Here is a 17,524-nt window from a genome sequence, read left to right on the forward strand (position 1 = left end):
CGGCGTTGGTTAAGAGTTGCTCTCAAGCCGCCCTGATAATGGCATCATCCTCAGCTGGGGTGGTTTTATGTGGACCCCCTGGCCTAGCTAAGAGAACATATTATCTTAAACTTAACTTATAATTTATATAACATCGCAATCAATTCTAGATTCTTCGAATTTTGTACTCGATGGATTGATCATAATTTAGTAAACATGGCTGTATATTTTTGGTTTCAAAAGCATATCAAGTAGAACGAGATTACATATATCATAATATTCTCAATTTGGTTGGTGGTTGGTTAAAAACTGTAAATCATTCCTGAGCCATCACTGAAATGACATTAATAAATAAACTATAGCTATCAAAAGACACACAATGACTGTGACGGGGTGGGTGGGCACAAAATAAAATGCTCTTATAGGCTTAATTTTACCGAGACAACTCAATCGACTATCTAACTTTGTTCATGGTTGAGGTCGGCAAGGGCCAACCACCCACCCACGGTGTGGAATTATGAAGGTGCCACCTGAAATATTACTGTGGTTGGAATGGCTGTGGATATCTGTAGTCGACCAAAATTATAATAGCGAGACGAAATACATTTAAGAAAGAAACTTTCACATAAATAGCAAGATTAAATAACCATGAACAATGTAACATATCCACCAATCATTCAGCATAAACAACTTACGCAAGTCGTTCAAGTTCCCACTCTCCTCCCACCTTCTTATCCACAACTGTACTGTGGTTGGGGACACACCAACATCACATGCAATGGCTCGTATCGAGAAGTCATTGTCTCGTAAAGTGACAATTCCTCCTTGCAGCGCCAGATTTGTGTCCCTTCAATTCATGGTGAGTGGTTATGAAGCCTGACCCATTTAAAAATCCTTCTGACGACCTCACCTCCGTTGGGATTCAGACTCTGTTTCGAGTCGAGTAAAACAATAGGGATCATAATCACCATGGTATGAAATAAAGATACTACTGTTAAATATAACTAGCAAACTTACCATCTACGATGGTGATAAAATCGGGTGCAGAATGAAAATTTATATGTACTATTTGTTCAGCAATATTAAAATAAGGGCGATTACACGAATAGTCTCTCTCTCTCTCTCTCTCTCTCTCTCTCTCTCTCTCTCTCTCTCTCTCTCTCTCTCGTAATGTAATTCAAGGGACGATCACTGAACGCAGAGAAATTCTTATTAATTGTTGTCTCCACTCTTTTAATGATGTTCTCTCTCTCTCTCTCTTAAAGTAAGTGAAGGGACGATCAATGAACGTAAAGAAGTTCGTATTCATTATTGTTTACCCTCTTTTACTGATTCTCTCTCTCTCTCTCTCTCTCTCTCTCTCTCTCTCTCTCTCTCTCTCTCTCTCTCTCAATGTAAGTCAAGTAAAGAAGACGGTGATGGGATTATCGGATTACTTAGCTCTCAAATCACAAATTATCACCTCTCTGTTTCTCTCTCTCATTTTTTGATAGCAAGATAAAATTATAAAATTGTAGTGCATTGATGATGTTAAATGGCCCTCTCTCTCTCTCTCTCTCTCTCTCTCTCTCTCTCTCTCTCTCTCTCTCTCTCTCTCTCTCTCTCTCTCTCTCTCTCTCGTCGGTGACTTTCATTTAATGGAACAGGGATCTTGATTGGTTCGTTTCTTTGTCAATTACTTGCACAGTGATACAAATAATAAAGTATCTATCTTTTCATTATGTTACTGAAAAGACGCAACTTGTATGTCAGTGCGTTACGGCTACTGACAAATGCTCTTATGATCCTGTGTCTTCCAAAAACAGAGTAGAAAGTAGGAACTTGTCAGTTTCCTTTTTATTATGTCCATTGGCAGGATCGAAATTCCGAAGCAACATTACCGGGCAGTACTTCTTCAACGTTATCTTGTGCACTGGCAGTCCCGTTGGATTTAAGTTATTCAAAAAATCTTGCGGATATTGATGATAATTTTCATCTTCTATTGTGTCTGAGCTGAAATAGTCGCGACTTTCTCCGGGGAAGTTGTACAGAAATTATGTATGAAAAATCGTAAAGTAACCAGCCTCATTTCACGGCCAGAAACAGCTCCGTTTCAGGGAATCCCTTCTCACCCCCACCCCCTACAAAGGATGGGGGTAGGTTGGATAAAACCCCATTACAAACCATCTTAGGGGTCCCCACCATAACCCTGCCAAGTTTCATGCCCTTCTGACCAGCCGTTTGGCTGTGATTGAATGACAGACAGACAGACGTTACGCCCATTATATTATGATATGCTCACGTAATTATTGTTTCTGTTAATAATTACATTGAGAACTGAATACTCGTTGAGCACTGCTTCGTAAAATTAGCTCGGTAAAAGTGTTCGCGAATTCTATTTCTCTGTAACTAAGACTCGTATAAGTACGAGATTTTGCTATAGTGTACTACACCGGTACCGTAATTTATGAGTATCATGAATCACAAATTATAAAGAATAGACACTTGTCCTGTACGAAGAGGCAAATGGCTCGATTAGCCAGAAATGGATATGAACACAACATTATAAAAAAAAACTTCGCCTACCCTCTCCGTCCAACCCCCACTTCCACCCCCTTCCTCTTCCTTCCCTCACCTCCCCTCCCGCTCCCTCCTCTCTCTCACTCTCTCTCTCTCGAATGTACTTTAGTTTAAGTATATTTTGGACGATTTTTTTTATCTATCCATCTATCTAATCTAATAATAATAATTTACAGTGTTGTTTATATATAACGATTCACTCGGTTGTTACCTGCCAGCAAGGCTGGCATTACGGTACGGTACGGTATGGTTGATATTTAGGCCTAGTGTACGGTACGGAATTACGCAACGACAATTTTACCAAAGTACGGTACGGTATAGTTCATGTACGGAAAAAATGTGCAAATTCCGTACCGTACTACCTTACCTTAGGCATGGATATATTACTTTTGGTCTACGTTGAAAACAAGGGAACAATATTAATTAATTATTAATAATAATAACCAGTAATATAGCATTTTTTTTGTTTTTTACTATTATTCTTAGCATCAGCAGCAGCAGCAGTAGTAGTAGCTATTACTATTTTTATCTAAGGTCAAATTGTTTTTTCTTTCTTTAGTGACTATTGACTTGGGTAAGGAGTAAATGATTATATTATTAGAGAGAGATATCTGCATGTATGGAGTAGTAGAAACGATAGATACTGTGATTGATGGTAAAGCTACAGTTATACTTGTGCTTGGTTACCTCCTTCACAATCTTCATTTGGACTCAGGGCATCAGCCATATGCTTGTATTACGAAGGTGAAGAAGAGATGGCCGCCTACGAACATAACTGTCGGCATGGTAGCAGAAATGCGTTTGTCACGCAACTTTTCAACTTTTTTTTTTTTTTAGCAAAGAGAGAGCCCCCAATTGACTACAGATTGGTTTGAATAGGTAACTGGTTACAGTTGCTCTATGTGTTACAAATGAAAATTGAGCATTTTTACCGGACATTCATTAGAGTTAAAGCCTTGATTATACCGAAAAATTATAGCAAAATCTCGTACTGATACCAGTCTTCATTACAGTGTAATTGACCAAAAACGTGACTGCACTGTCTGTGAAACCCACAGTAAGAGAGCTTTACCAATTACAAATAAACATTACCTTTTATCTGAAATGTTTTTAATTATAAGTTTTGAAGTTAACTGTAATTGCGGTTGTTTTTTATTTATACTTAATGGTAATTGTAATTGTAACTTGAAAAGTTCAAATAATAAAATACTTTATTTGAAATTGTTATCCTAGAGCAGCCCTCTTACTTTTCGTAAACTCATCTTAACCAAATGCAATAGAGAGATGTTTTGAGTCGCTACCCAATTTATTTATTATATTATTAAGGGAGAATCTTAACAAGCCAGCTACCAATTCTAAAAATTGTTTTATTCCATTTATTTCCGTTTTTTGTGCAAAAAGTTTGTGAAATTTGTTTTTTTTTTTTTTTGTTTTTTCCAATATTTAAGTTTTGTATTTCAGTATTATTGAAGTTGTAATTGTAATTCGATAACAGGTCAGGTAATTATGATTCTAATTGTAATAGACAAAGCAAACGTAATTACCCCTAACCAGCTTATATTACATAAGATATGCGACAGTAGCTACTTCATACGAAATGGATGAGCATAAATATAATGGGAACAAAAATAAAAAAATATTTATGTATAAATATTTATTCATGGGAGAAAACTGATTAGAAATTCAGTGATTTTTCCACTGCACTTCGGCTTTTCTCGGGGCACCTGTGAATTGTTCAATCTTTAATAAATCGACTTTATCTTTCTCGGGATCTATGTGGTTCTGCACCCTTATTTGGCCAGGCAACCAATTCAAATCCTCTCGATCTTGAAACCTTTCCTGGACTATTCTGGCCGTATGGATGGGGCAGCCGTCATGAATGAAAATGACAGGACTAGGTGGAAAGGGATAATTCCGCTGGTGAAGTGAAGGGAGGAAGAAATCCTGAAGAATTTTAACGTATTTTTTACTGGTGAAACCTTTCAGTCTTGGTGATATCACATATACCATGTAAGGAAATCCAGGCCCACACGTTTACGGTTACAAGCCACTCCTGGCCACTTCGTAAATTTTTTACAATTTATGCGTTGCTTTCCGTAAAAGGGAAAATAATGATATATCGTTTGGGGAAATGTAATGTTAAGTAACAACCCCTGCATTAGGATAATGTTTATTCATCTATGAGGATTAATACTTATTACAAGTTTGCCTCCTCCAACCTCTTATACACTAAAACAGCTCGAAAGCTGATTAGTGGAATTCACGTTAAGAGAGGAACAGCACCACCTTTAGTAAACAGTGGTTCAAACAGACAATTAACAATGACAGTAATGACCTGAGATGTTGCAATGCCAGTAACAGCCAATCAATCAATCAGTCCCAGTAATCGTGTGATTTAATATATCACTTTGTTCGCTGATAACGATATCACTGCTACAGCACCTCTATTACACGCTAACAAGTTTGTCACCCAATCATGGCTAGACTGAGGTGTTGTATAAATTTTTATAGGGCTTCTGTCCTCTGCTTGTAGTATTCGTTAGTCTCCAAATGAACAGCAACATATTGTTCTCCGGCGCAGATCGTCGCTCTACGAGAAAGTGGGGCTTTCAATAGGTGCTGTTGCACAGTGTCTTGACGTCTCCCCTACAACAGTAAATAAATGGAAAAGGAGGCAAGCTTAGACTGGGAAATTGACCGACTTTGGTTAGCATTTATTTATTTCATTTATTTATTGATTTTTTAAACTATAAACCTTATAAACCCGTGAAATTATGAAACCTAAATTACAGCTGCCTTGGTCCTGTTGAACTTAAATAGTGATTCTTTCTCTTTACTTCCCAGAATAGCAAATAGCGTTCCCATAAGTAAACAGGCTATAATTAATCTTGATTATCTAGGTATCTGCATGTTAATTACGTATTTCAGTTCGAAAACCTCTACCACGAATGACCACCCGTTAGGATAACGACGACATTCGACGAGCAGCATAAGAAGATCCTTTTACCAATACCATTGCTATTTGTGAATGTCTGGCATTAGATGTTTAGGCTATGACGGTGCGAAGACGTCTGCATGAGGCAGGAATACCCCATAGAATTCCTGCCAAGAAGGAATTTCTCGGCTTCGTGCTGATAGGCTTGCCTTCGTTCAACAGTTTGTGGGGAAGGGTATGGAATTTTGGTCTCAAGTCGTATGCAGTGACGAAAGATCTTTTACTAGCAGAAGTCACGGCAGAATACATAACTGAAGACCAAGTAATATAAGGTGAGTTTCTAAAATCATTAATAACAGTCAGACTATAATAATTATAAGCAAGGGTAATATTATAATCAAAAGATAATTTTGTCAATAACCATGTATTTTCCGCTAATTGAATTATATTGCCACGAGAAGTGTAAAAATAAAAATTCTTCATTGAAAACCCCCCATTAGTTCTACTATTGCCAGCTTTCAGGCATTAAGCAAATACATCATTAATGTTATGAATAATCACGTAGGCAAACTTATGATATAGAGTACAGCCTGTTTACTGAATAAAAGAATATCATATCATAACGGACTGTTGCAGATCAAAGTTAATGCTATTATAAGTATTAATCCTTGCAGATGAATAAACATTCTTAACTTATTGCAAGGGTTGTTACTTAGCATTTTATTTCACCAAACGATATAGAATTATTTTCCCTATTATGAAAAGCAAAGCATAAATTGTTAAAAATTAGATTTTTTCCCTTCAGATACTACAGAAGAAATTTACGAGGTGACCAGGAATGGGCATGTCACAGTAAAAGTGTGGGGCTGGATCTTCTTACATTATATGGATGACATCACCAGGATTGAGTGGAGGTTCACTGGTGAAAATACATTGAAATTCTTCAGGATTTCTAACTTCTTTCACTTCAACAGAGGAATTATTCCTCTCCACCTGCTCCTGTTCATTTTCATCACCACTGCTGCCCCATCCATAACGGCCAGAATAGTCCAGGAATGGTTTCAAGGTTGAGAGGATCTGCAGTTGCTTGACTGGCCAAGTAAGGATACAGACATGAACCTCACTGAGAATATTTAGGCTAATTTGGTAAAATGTTGGTAGCCTGAGAGGGAGAGGAGACCAGATCAACTTATGAATCTCTGGGAACACAATGGAAACTCTTCCACAACCGACCACAGATCGTCAGAAACCATGAATCTTCTATGCCTAACAGATTGCAAGAGGTGATCTAGAAGGAAGGTGGCTGAACTTCTCACTGATATTAAAAATAAATGTAAAAATTGAGTGTGTTTATTTGGATTACCCCCATGGCTTCCGCTGAACTTCCATGTCTTATGATGTCAAAAAGAAAAAAAAACCGTAAACAGACCTATGCATATCGTTTAGCTCCAGGTCATGATTATTATAATTTATTTATTAGAAAGGTGAATTTGACATTTTAAAGTTCAAAATCTAAAGGGAATTTTGCTATCCTGATTTTTCTTAAAAAATTATCTAAAAAGAGAACCCTAGGACAATATCATCAAACTACATTTCTCCAAATAGCTCTTTCCACAATGGACAGGTAAATGACTGAAGGGGCTGTTTAACAATAGAGACGTCTGTCTCTTATCCTCACACGAATGATGATAAGAGCGAAAGGAATTTCTGTCCGTATGACATTAAAACATGTATCACAATTAATATATTAGAAAGTATAAGTCAAGTAGATATGTTTATCCATATCATGTAATAATTATTGTAACGAACGGCGTGTAGGGAATAACCTCTACAGTATATTCAAGAGGGAATACAAACCCAACCATGAATACATGAAACCTCTGAATATCAACAATTCTATATCATTGGCAAACGAATTAAGTTTACCATATGGGAATGGTTTCCATTACACGTAGTGGAATTTCCTCTGTCCCTAGTAGTTTCATTTTGATTCCTCAGTAACGTCTAGTCCTCTCTCTCTCTCTCTCTCTCCTCTCTCTCTCTCTCTCTCTCTCTCTCTCTCTCTCTCTCTCTCTCTCTCTCTCTCTCTCTCTCTCTCTCTCTCTCCTTTTCATTCTATATGTATTTACAAGAGAGAGTGAGTTTAACCCAATCCTTCTTCTGCAAATTGTTGTATTCAGAAATCTACAGTACTATTATAATATTAGGATAAACACTAAAACACGCAGGCATTAAAGATAAACAAGAAAATATTTCAAGTGGAACTTTTCGTTAGGCATACACTCTATCCAGGCCCACCTTACCCCTACCCCTAGTCCCCCACCCATTTCAGTTGTAGCAAAGCCAGGCTTGAGGACATCGGTACAGCAAAAGCAAGAAGCTTGTCAGTTTGAATTACATTTTAGAATTCCAAAACCTGTAAGACGGCTTAACAACAAGAAACTCTTATTCCCGACACAACTCCCCCGCCCCCCGAAAAAATATATATGCATATATTGGTTTAGTCAAGATTAAAGGGTTTTAATGACATATCAAAACTGCTTACTTAGCGCAGTGGTATTTCTAGATGACATGTCACTTTAAAGTAGCTAATATGAGAGAGAGAGAGAGAGAGAGAGCGCAGCTAAGGTGTCGGACACTTAAAACACGTTCACTGAGTTTTTGGGCATGTTCAATGAAGTGCTGCTGCGCTTCTCTTTATAGCTTCCTATTATATTATTGGTAGGAAACGCACTGCAACCGATACTACAAACTTGGCTTACGTGATAAGGTTAAAATATCCTGTTATGATGTTCGTGATTCTCTCCAATACCAATATAACTCTAAGATTTTGATAAACTTAAGTATTGCGTAATGAATATGACCGATATATAATAACAGACACGGTGGTAAGATAACGACTGAGACGAAAGTTAAATGGAATCTTAATAAACAAACTTATATTAAAAGTGAGACAGTAATCTTAGTTACAGCGATATACCCTGCTCAGATTTCCTTTTTTTTCTTTTACTCCGTGTGTGTGTGTGTGTGTGTGTGTGTGTGTGTGTGTGTGTGTGTGTGTGTTTTCTCCAACCATACCTAATGACTCCCCCCACTGAAAGAATTCCAGAGCTTATTGGTGGAACTCTTGCTAAGAGAGGAAGAGTCCTCCCCCCATCCCCCTCAGTAAACACTGTTACCATATATTTTTTCGAAGTCCCTCAAGAAGGTGTACCAGGGAAACCTGTGTCCAACTGTACATACACTTGAGGAAAGTGGAGAGTGTAGTGTCTTCATCAAAAAGTTGACTGATACTTCATACTAAAGTTCTGCTATAGGGAAATCAGAATGAGTCTGCTTCTGTATAGTAACCAGATGTACCACAGATATACCAGACTTTGAAAGGTGCCAAGTCCATGCAAACCTTGAAGTGCAGAAAAGTAAAAGTTTGTAAAAGTAGTTCTAGTTGAACAAGTGAATAGTTTGTGGTGTTTCACTTATATCGGTCCAAAATTAGTTTAAAAAAAAAAGTGCCATGGAAAGAACTATTGCCAAATTGTTGGAGTAGTATGGTAAATTTTCAGAATCAGCCAGGTTTAGAGTTAGAAGTATTTTTTTTTTTTTTTACATATTTTTGGATTGGGTTTTGAATTATTTTAAGACTTTGCTATGTGCCATCAAGTATTTTGGAAGTAGCTCCATCCTCCATTGAGTAATAATAATGGATGGTAAATGTTACTTGTTCATATGCTTAAAAAACCTGGGTTGTAGCATTAGGATAAATCTTCTGGTGCCAGCTGGAAGCTGTTAAAAATCAATAAAAATTGTTTATGCAAGGAATTGGTGGCATCTGGTATCCGTCACAGGAATGAGGGAGGAAGTGGCTAGTGACCCAATCCCAACTCTGACGTATTGTTTTCTTCCACCACCTTCAGGAGAGGACATCTCTTGTGCTCTCCTCCCTAAAGCTGGATTTTCCCTTTGCGTGTCATTTCTTAGTTGTGCTTTTGTGTATAGTGATATTTGGGGTGTTTTTTTTGCTTGTGTTTTGGATTTTGATAATGCAATCCTAAAACCCTGCTGAAAGTTCTTGTGAACCTCAGAGGAAATGTCCCAGTATGGGCAACTATGCTTGTTTGCATTTTCTTGCTTCCTTTGAAACTGATCCCCATTCAATGTGTAGTACTATGTGCAGATCAAATGCTTATAACCTTTGTCCTGATTGTCGTTCTTGGTCTCCTCCTGTCTAGACCTCTGTTGTTCTGTTGTTGGACAACACTACAGTGGTAGCTTTTGTGAACAAACAGTTGGGGCTAGTGCACTCCAACTTCACTTGATAACAGACCAATTACATCAGTGGGCCATCAACAACTCAGTGGACTTCATTGGCCAGGTACATACCAGGCAAGAGGAATGTAGTGGCTGACAAGCTTAGTTGTCGGGGACAGGTTCTAGGGATGGAATGATCTCTGCATCAGGAGATAGTGGACAGGCATTTTCATCTGTGGAGGAGACTAGTGAAAGACCTCTTCACAGGAAGCATGAGATCTATTGTTTAGTAATTCCACATCTCTGCAATGGCAGAGGACGTTCTTCACCATCCTTGGGACAACCTGGACGTTTACGTTTTTCTCCACTTTTGCCTGCCTGATCTGTCATGTCCTGAACAGAGTACAGTGAACCCTCTGGATTCGCGGACTCATGTATTCGTAGATTTCTCTCTAAAACATATACCCCCATTATTTGTGGGAAGTTCACTTATTTGTGGTATTTTTCTATGAGAAATATCCACATATTCATGTTTTTTTTATCAGTTTCATCATAAAATGCACTTTTTGAATAAAACTAAAAAAACAGGTGTAAACGGTTTTTAGTTTTTTGTTAAAGTTTTAACTAACAAAACAGACAGTTTTAAGATTTTTATATAGGAGTTTCAACTATTTGCGAATACGGGAGGAACACTGTGATGATTTCTCAGGATCTCAGGATAACCCTATTAGCTCCTTTGTGTCCTCAAACAGATTGGTTTTGGGATCTGCTATCACTGCTCTCAAGAGTTCCTGAGAGAAATAACCCCTTAGCACAATCTCCACTGTCAACCTCATGTAGAGAGAGACCATTAATTGGTAGGATCCCTGTCTCTTCATGGCTGGGTGATTTATCCAGCATCTCCTGCAAGCGAGAGGGTTTTCTTGCAGAGCAGTGACACAGATATCTGATTACCTTGGAAAATCTTCTTCAGCTGTGTACTAGGGAATATGGGCTGTCTACTGTGATTGATGTCGTCGACAGGGTTTCTCTCCACTTTGAACTTCTATTTAGCAGATAGCTGATTTCTTGATCTTCCGAACGGAAAAACATCTTTGTTTCTGCCATTAAGGGCTATAGGGCTGCTTTGGGATTATGTAGTTCTTTGTTGGAAGGACGTGGACTTAACTTCGTCTTGGGAAGTCTCTTATGCTGCTCAAAAGTTTTGAGCAGCCTTGTACTCTTAAGAGAACTTAGACCTCCTACCTGGGATCTGATTGGGGCTAAGTAGTCTCACTCAAGCCCCATACAAACCACTGCATCAGTCATTGGGCAGGGACTTGACCTTCAAGACAGTTTTCCCTTTAGCTTTGGCTTTATTGAAGAAAGTGGGTAGGGGATTGGTAGCCTTCGAATTTGTCCCAGAATTTGTTGCTAAGACTCAAAGCTATGCAGTTCATGATGACAGATTTGCCTCCTTTTCCATCCCTCCATCCCTTCCCTTGGAGATTTTGGTGGCAATGATTAGATGAATTACTCCTTTGTTCCATCCGAGCACTGTATAGTTTATCTAAATGGACTTGACACTGGGCACCAAACGACTTTTTGTAAGCACAGGCCGGGTTAAGAAAGAAGTGTCAAAAGAATGCCATTTCCATTTTGGCTGTGAAATGGTTAAGCATGCCTATTCCTCATCATCAGTTTCTATTGCCAGTACTGTGCATGCAAGAACACATGACATTAGAGGACTAAGTTCATCCTTGACATTCAAGAACTGATCTGTTCATAGGATTTTGAATGCTGGTTCTTGGTTTTGCCAAACCACTTTCATTTCCTTCTACCTGAGGAATGCTGCCCACAGGTCCTTGGACCCTTTTTCCTTTGGTCTGGTGGTGGCTGCTCAAGTTTTGTAGCTCATCCCGTCCCCCTAGCACGATAGTTTGTATCTTGCTAAGATGATGGTGTGAAAGAGATTGATTGAGATGGCTGGTCCCTCCTCTTTCCCTCTTTTTCTTTCCCTTTGTTCTCTACTTATGGGTGATAAGAAGATGGATCCATCATACACTGTAACTGGCTGGATAGAGGTGATATTTTATATTTGTACATGATATACCTTTCAGTAGCAAACCCTTCCTGTCTCTAGCAAGGGAAGAGAGGAATAATAACAAACACGTATAGGTAGCTACCTTAGTATGTTATCTGAACAGATATAGTTCTAACTTTCTCCTTATGCTGTGAATCTCTGCATTGTATTTTAGCCCAGTAGTCTGATTGTTGCCATACCCATATATCTGCCAGTTTAGAGGCTTAAGTAGGTCTCCTTTCTTTGAATTCTCTTATCCAGGAAGTGTGCAGGTGTGCTGAACCTCCAGTCAGTTCAAGGATTCTGTTACCTCCCACCAAAAGTGAGTCTATCCTATAAGACCAAGTTTGTTCTGCATATGAACAAATCCTGTAGCTGAATAACCACTGGTTCCATGCAACGTAAAAACACCATAAAAACAAAACAAACAAAACATATGAACAAATCACATGAAGAAATGAATGTTGAATTAATTTGTATTTATCATAGCTAACAAACCAACTGCAGTCTTAACATTTACTGCCCGCCTCTAGCCACCCCTCTTGCAGTTAACCCTGGGCTGGAAGAAAACTATTATGTCATGGGGTTGAGATTGGGTTGCTGGCTGCTTCCTCCTTCATTCCCATAACGGATGCCAGATGCCACCAATTCCTTGCTTAAATATTTTTTGTTGTTTTTTACCAGTTCCCAGCTGACACCAGAAGATGTAATCTAATGTTAAGACCGCAGGTATGTCAACTATAAAAAATACAAATTAATTAAAAATTTGTCATTTTAAAACTGTTTGGTACCAAGTACTTACATAGCTATATTGTAGTGTCAACTCATGCGGCATCTTTAATTTAAAAAATCACAATAGCGCTTCGGTTGTTTAGTGTAAGTGTTTTAGATCCTCAGTCTCTTTGACTGCATAGTCGAAGCTCCTAACAAGGAAAATTAGAATTTCAAGGAGTTAAAGAATGACATTGCCTCGGGACTGGCTAGGAGTACTGTTTTGGAGCAGACAGGCTATCATAGATGGATCTAGTACCGTGTTGAGCTTGCAGCTCTTTTCTCCTTGGGAGTATTGAAGAACAGGGTGACATTGCCTCGGACTGGCTAGGAGTACTGTTTGGAGCAGACAAGGCTATCATAGATGGATCTAGTACCGTGTTGAGCTTGCAGCTCTTTTCTCCTTGGGAGTATTGAAGAACAGGGAATTATGGTGCTCCTTTACAACTAAAGAGGTTACACAGATACTGAAGTTGACCCTTTTCTTTTCGTCTTTGGACCCCCTTCTCCTGCAACCGCAGGGTACTTTGAAGAAAATTGCTTCGGACTTCTAAGAGGAGTCTACTCAGGATCTGCTGTCAACAGCGAGAGACCTACTATGGACAGATCAAAATCAAGTGATACTAGTCATTTGATCTGTTATGACCATTGCAAGATGAGACGTAAATCTTCTATCAGCGTCTACCAGGCTTAAGTGGGAACTTTTCCAAGTGTTTCAGACACATCTCTGTTCTTCTGAGATATCTGTGACTTAATTGTGGATTTCCTTCTTAATCTTAGGAGATCTATAATGTCAAGTACAAGCAAGACAGGAAGATCTGGTCTCTTGGAACAGGTACGTAGTGTTGAAGTGGTTGATGGCTGACAAGTCCTCTTTTGAAACCCTGCATTGCTCTCTGAGAAACCTTTCCTGTAAGTCTCTCTTCCTTGTGGCCTTGGCTCTTGCTACATGTATTAGTGAGATCCAAGCCATTGATAAGGGAAGATATTCACTAAGAAACACAGTTTAATCCTTTCCCTGGGATTTTTAGCCAAGAACGAAGACTCATCCAAGCACTGTACCTGTTTGCGCCTTATTAGGAACTTAACAGATATCCTTGGCTGTGAGGAATAAGAGTGAGTCCTTTGTCCTGAACAGAACCATGAAAATCAGAGGGCCACCCATTAACCTCTGGTATTATGTGAAAAACTCTTCTTGCCCTCTGACTAAGGAAGTATTGTCCTTCTTCCAGAAGGACTTAATTTCCGAGGTGAACTCTCAGGGTTAGGTGGACATTCTGTCTATTTTTAAGTGAAAGCTCTTAAAGTCAGGATAGTCTCTACCTCATTAACTTTCAGACACAATATGTTTCCTTACTTACATTCTGCAGTCAACCTACTGGAAGTGCAGATCGATCTTCGCATCTCACTATTTCTGAAAAATCAGTGTTTGGTAATTGCAGTACCGGGACCATTATCTGTGATTGGCACGGTATTGGGTGAGGAAGCATAGGAATTTCCCCTACTTCTCTTCACCTTGAAGTAAGATGTCTTTTAGTTTTTGGGAGGCCTCTGGGGGTTACAATGTACCTGAAGTACCCACCAGTTTCAGTGGATGGATTGTGGTTTTTCAGTGTAGTGAGTGTTGTCTGGTTGTTGTTTTTTTTTACGTTGGTACTGTGCCAAGGGCAAGGGCACTTCTTATGCTTTGGTAGCCATCAGTCATATCCTTCGCTGCAAAGTTCCTACTTGAGTAGAGGGGCCCCACGCTCAGTCGCCATGCCACCTACAGGTTCAGATGACTACAAACCAGAAGCAGTTTTCACCTCCAGTAGCTCTCTTACCAGATAAGGAAATGACAAGCATTGTTTCAATGCTAGCAACTTTTTGGTTTCTGTTTCAAAGTCATTATCATTCTTTAATATTTTGGAGTAGAATATGTCCATATATCCCACCTCCATTCAATGTGGGATTCAGCTGTGTAATTACTTGGTAAGTTATTTATATGAAAACGATATAGTATTCATAATACAGTTAAGTTTTCATATACTACAATAATACCTCAGCCTTATGCTATTGAGTGGCGCGAATTTACAATAGTGTGAACTTTCATTGGAACCTAACTATTTATCATACAAGAGTATTTCACAGATGCAAAAGCAAATGCAACATTTTCAAATACTTGAGAAGCCCTGCAGAAGTGTTTGTTTAATTCTGTATGGGATTTATAGCTTCAAGATTTTGTTTAAATTGAATTACATTGAATAATAATAAAAATAATAATTCTCTCTCTCTCTCTCTCTCTCTCTCTCTCTCTCTCTCTGTTGTACGTGTGTAATCTTCATACACTCCTTTAGTTTTACCAACCATTTATTATTTTTTTCAAGGGTAATTGTAAATAAGGGCTAACTTTTAAAATGAAAATTTATAGTAACTTTAATTTTATTCAAAAATTACTTAATACTTATGGAGCTCAATTAGGGTCATATTTAGTGTTTAAACTGTAGAAGTAAGCATTTATGAGCATTTTTAGAGACAGTGCCAAACTTACAGGAAAATTCCCCTTGCACAAGGTGGTCTAGAACCTAACCTCTTGTAAGTTTGGGGTATTACTGTACTTACCATATATGTATAGAATCAGAGCCTACCCTCCTCCCCTCGGATGGACATAGGAGCACGAACATAATGAAGATATCTGCTAAATCGTTTCCAGTGTTCCCAGTAGTGGGCGGGGCCTGTCACCTACACTAGACAATCGAAGCACTACCACAATTTTTTTAATTAAAGCTGTTGTGGGAGGTAAAACTATAGCTGTGTAATTACGTAGTAAGTATGGATATATGAAACTTAATTTTCTTATGAAAATAAAATTTTTCTTGGAAGTGACATCGTTAGTAATAACCTAAATGGGTAAAAATGGGATTTTTGGATTAGGAAATGTGAAAATGATTCTGTTATGTACAAAGTTATATCATAACTGAACCCAAGCCAACATGGGGTCCAGTTTAATGGCCAGTGACAGAAAAATTATTTTTTAGTTTTATTCTAGGAAAGACTTCGGCAACCTCTGTACTGCTTTTGAGTTTTTGATGGAGAGATCACTGTATGAAAGTGAAAGTTCTTGATAGAAATAATTCATGGAGGAGAGAGCTACAATGCTCAGAAGCAAATACTACATATAACTGATACCCTTTTCACATAACCAAGTGATTCTTAGTTTTACCGAGTATTTGTCCTTTGGAGGAGATAGCCTTCCTTCAACACCTAGCGTAGAGGAGTCGCCATATTTTTAGCAATTTTATGTGAATGGTCACCCACTTCAGAGTGAAGTACAGTATAAAGCGATGTAAATGGACTGTTTGTATGTATGAAACACAAGATTTTTATATTCTGCTGTTTTGATTGTTTTTAGCCATATCCTATGAAAAACAGGATAAAAGTAAATTTTTTTTCTTTTAATAATCTCCCGTGCTATAACATCATAAGTACTATAGTAATACAGTTTTTTTTTTTTTCCAGGCTTGTGTGTACTCTGCCCTAATAGCAACAACTCTCTACTGGCTTTTCCTGGCCCTCGTGCTGGTCACGTGCTCATCATTGACCTTGCTGATACAGAAAAATCTCTACTTGACATCATGGCACATGACTCCCCTCTTAGTTGTATAGGTTATCAAATATATGGTTAGGTTTTGTGACTTTCATAAAGCATACTGTATCGCTCTGTAATTTGATGAGTTGATTAAAATGATAGGTAATTTGACTGCTAATTGTAGGTATGAAACCTGTCATTATTTATTACCAGTTTGTGTTACAGCACTATACTGATTTGGTTTGGTCAGTGGAGTAGCTATAGAGTCCTTTCAAAATAATGTCCATGATCATGTAGTCTGGTTAGTATAAATCTTTTTTGTCAGTTAGATGTGATAATTTTGCTAATTAACGTATGATTTTCAGCTCTTAATCTTCCTGGGACAAAGTTAGCTACAGCCTCAGAAAAGGGAACTTTGATTAGAATTTTTGATACAGCAAATGGGCAGCAACTGAATGAACTCAGACGAGGTGCTAATGTGGCAACAATTTATTGGTAAGTATCTCAGTGTGACACAGGTTGTCTGTTTATTATAATTGTGTGGATTTAGTAATGGCTTTTGCCAGTAATGTGCTATGGAGGTTGCATTAAAAGATGTAGAGGGGCCAAGTTTTACTTTTAAATAAGAATGCTTCCTATTCAGTTTGTTCTCAGTACTCTGCTATATAATAAATATAGTAACCAGTAAAAAATGATAAACATATTAAGTAACTTACTTTTAAGGAGGTGCTAATCAGAAGTGAAGCTTGTATTGCTGTGCAGTTGTGTGAAATGTATTAAAAACATACTGAGAATTATATTTTACGACCAGAAACAACCAAAAGGCATATGAAAATATAAAAAAGCTCCCATGAAACTCAAGTTTTTCTGTTGATATAATTATACAATGTGCAGCCAACCCTTGTATTCACAGACTCATGATTCGCGGACTCGCCTATTTGCGGATTTTTCTATGGACCGTATACATATGCCCATTACTATTCACTGAAAATTTGCCTATTCTTGGTATTTTTCCACTGAGAAATATTCCCAAATTACTATACTTTTTCAAACATCTAACTCACCTGGTAGTTATATATATAGCTGACGTCCCTGACGTCAGCTATATATATAACTACCAGGTGAGCATGTTAAAAAATTTATTTTATCATGAAAATAACATATATACATATTTTCATGATTAAATGCACTTTTTGTGATTAAACTATTAAAATACAAAGGTATAAACATTTTTACAGTTTTTTATTTATTTATTGTTTTATTTTTTTACTCTCAAAATAGGCAGTTCTAAGGATTTATAGAGGGGTTTTAAGTATTTGTGGATTTTAGCCATTTTGGGGGGGGTTCTGGTACCCATCCCCTGCGAAAACGGGTGTCTACTGTACAGCTAAATTAAATAACA

The 17,524-nt window shown here is 37.9% G+C and overlaps 1 protein-coding gene across 2 annotated transcripts in view; it reads left to right on the top strand.

The window, feature by feature from the left end:
• Nucleotides 1-17,524, top strand: part of LOC135205502 (WD repeat domain phosphoinositide-interacting protein 3-like) — a 50,660-nt gene that overhangs the window by 20,461 nt on the left and 12,675 nt on the right. For both annotated transcript variants that reach the window (XM_064236228.1, XM_064236227.1), the window contains exons 4-5: nucleotides 16,053-16,199; nucleotides 16,488-16,617. In XM_064236228.1, coding sequence (XP_064092298.1) covers nucleotides 16,053-16,199; nucleotides 16,488-16,617 — 277 coding nt within the window. The remainder of the gene's footprint in view (nucleotides 1-16,052; nucleotides 16,200-16,487; nucleotides 16,618-17,524) is intronic.

The sequence above is a fragment of the Macrobrachium nipponense genome, chromosome 24, assembly GCF_015104395.2.
Source record: "Macrobrachium nipponense isolate FS-2020 chromosome 24, ASM1510439v2, whole genome shotgun sequence".
NCBI lineage: Eukaryota > Metazoa > Arthropoda > Malacostraca > Decapoda > Palaemonidae > Macrobrachium > Macrobrachium nipponense.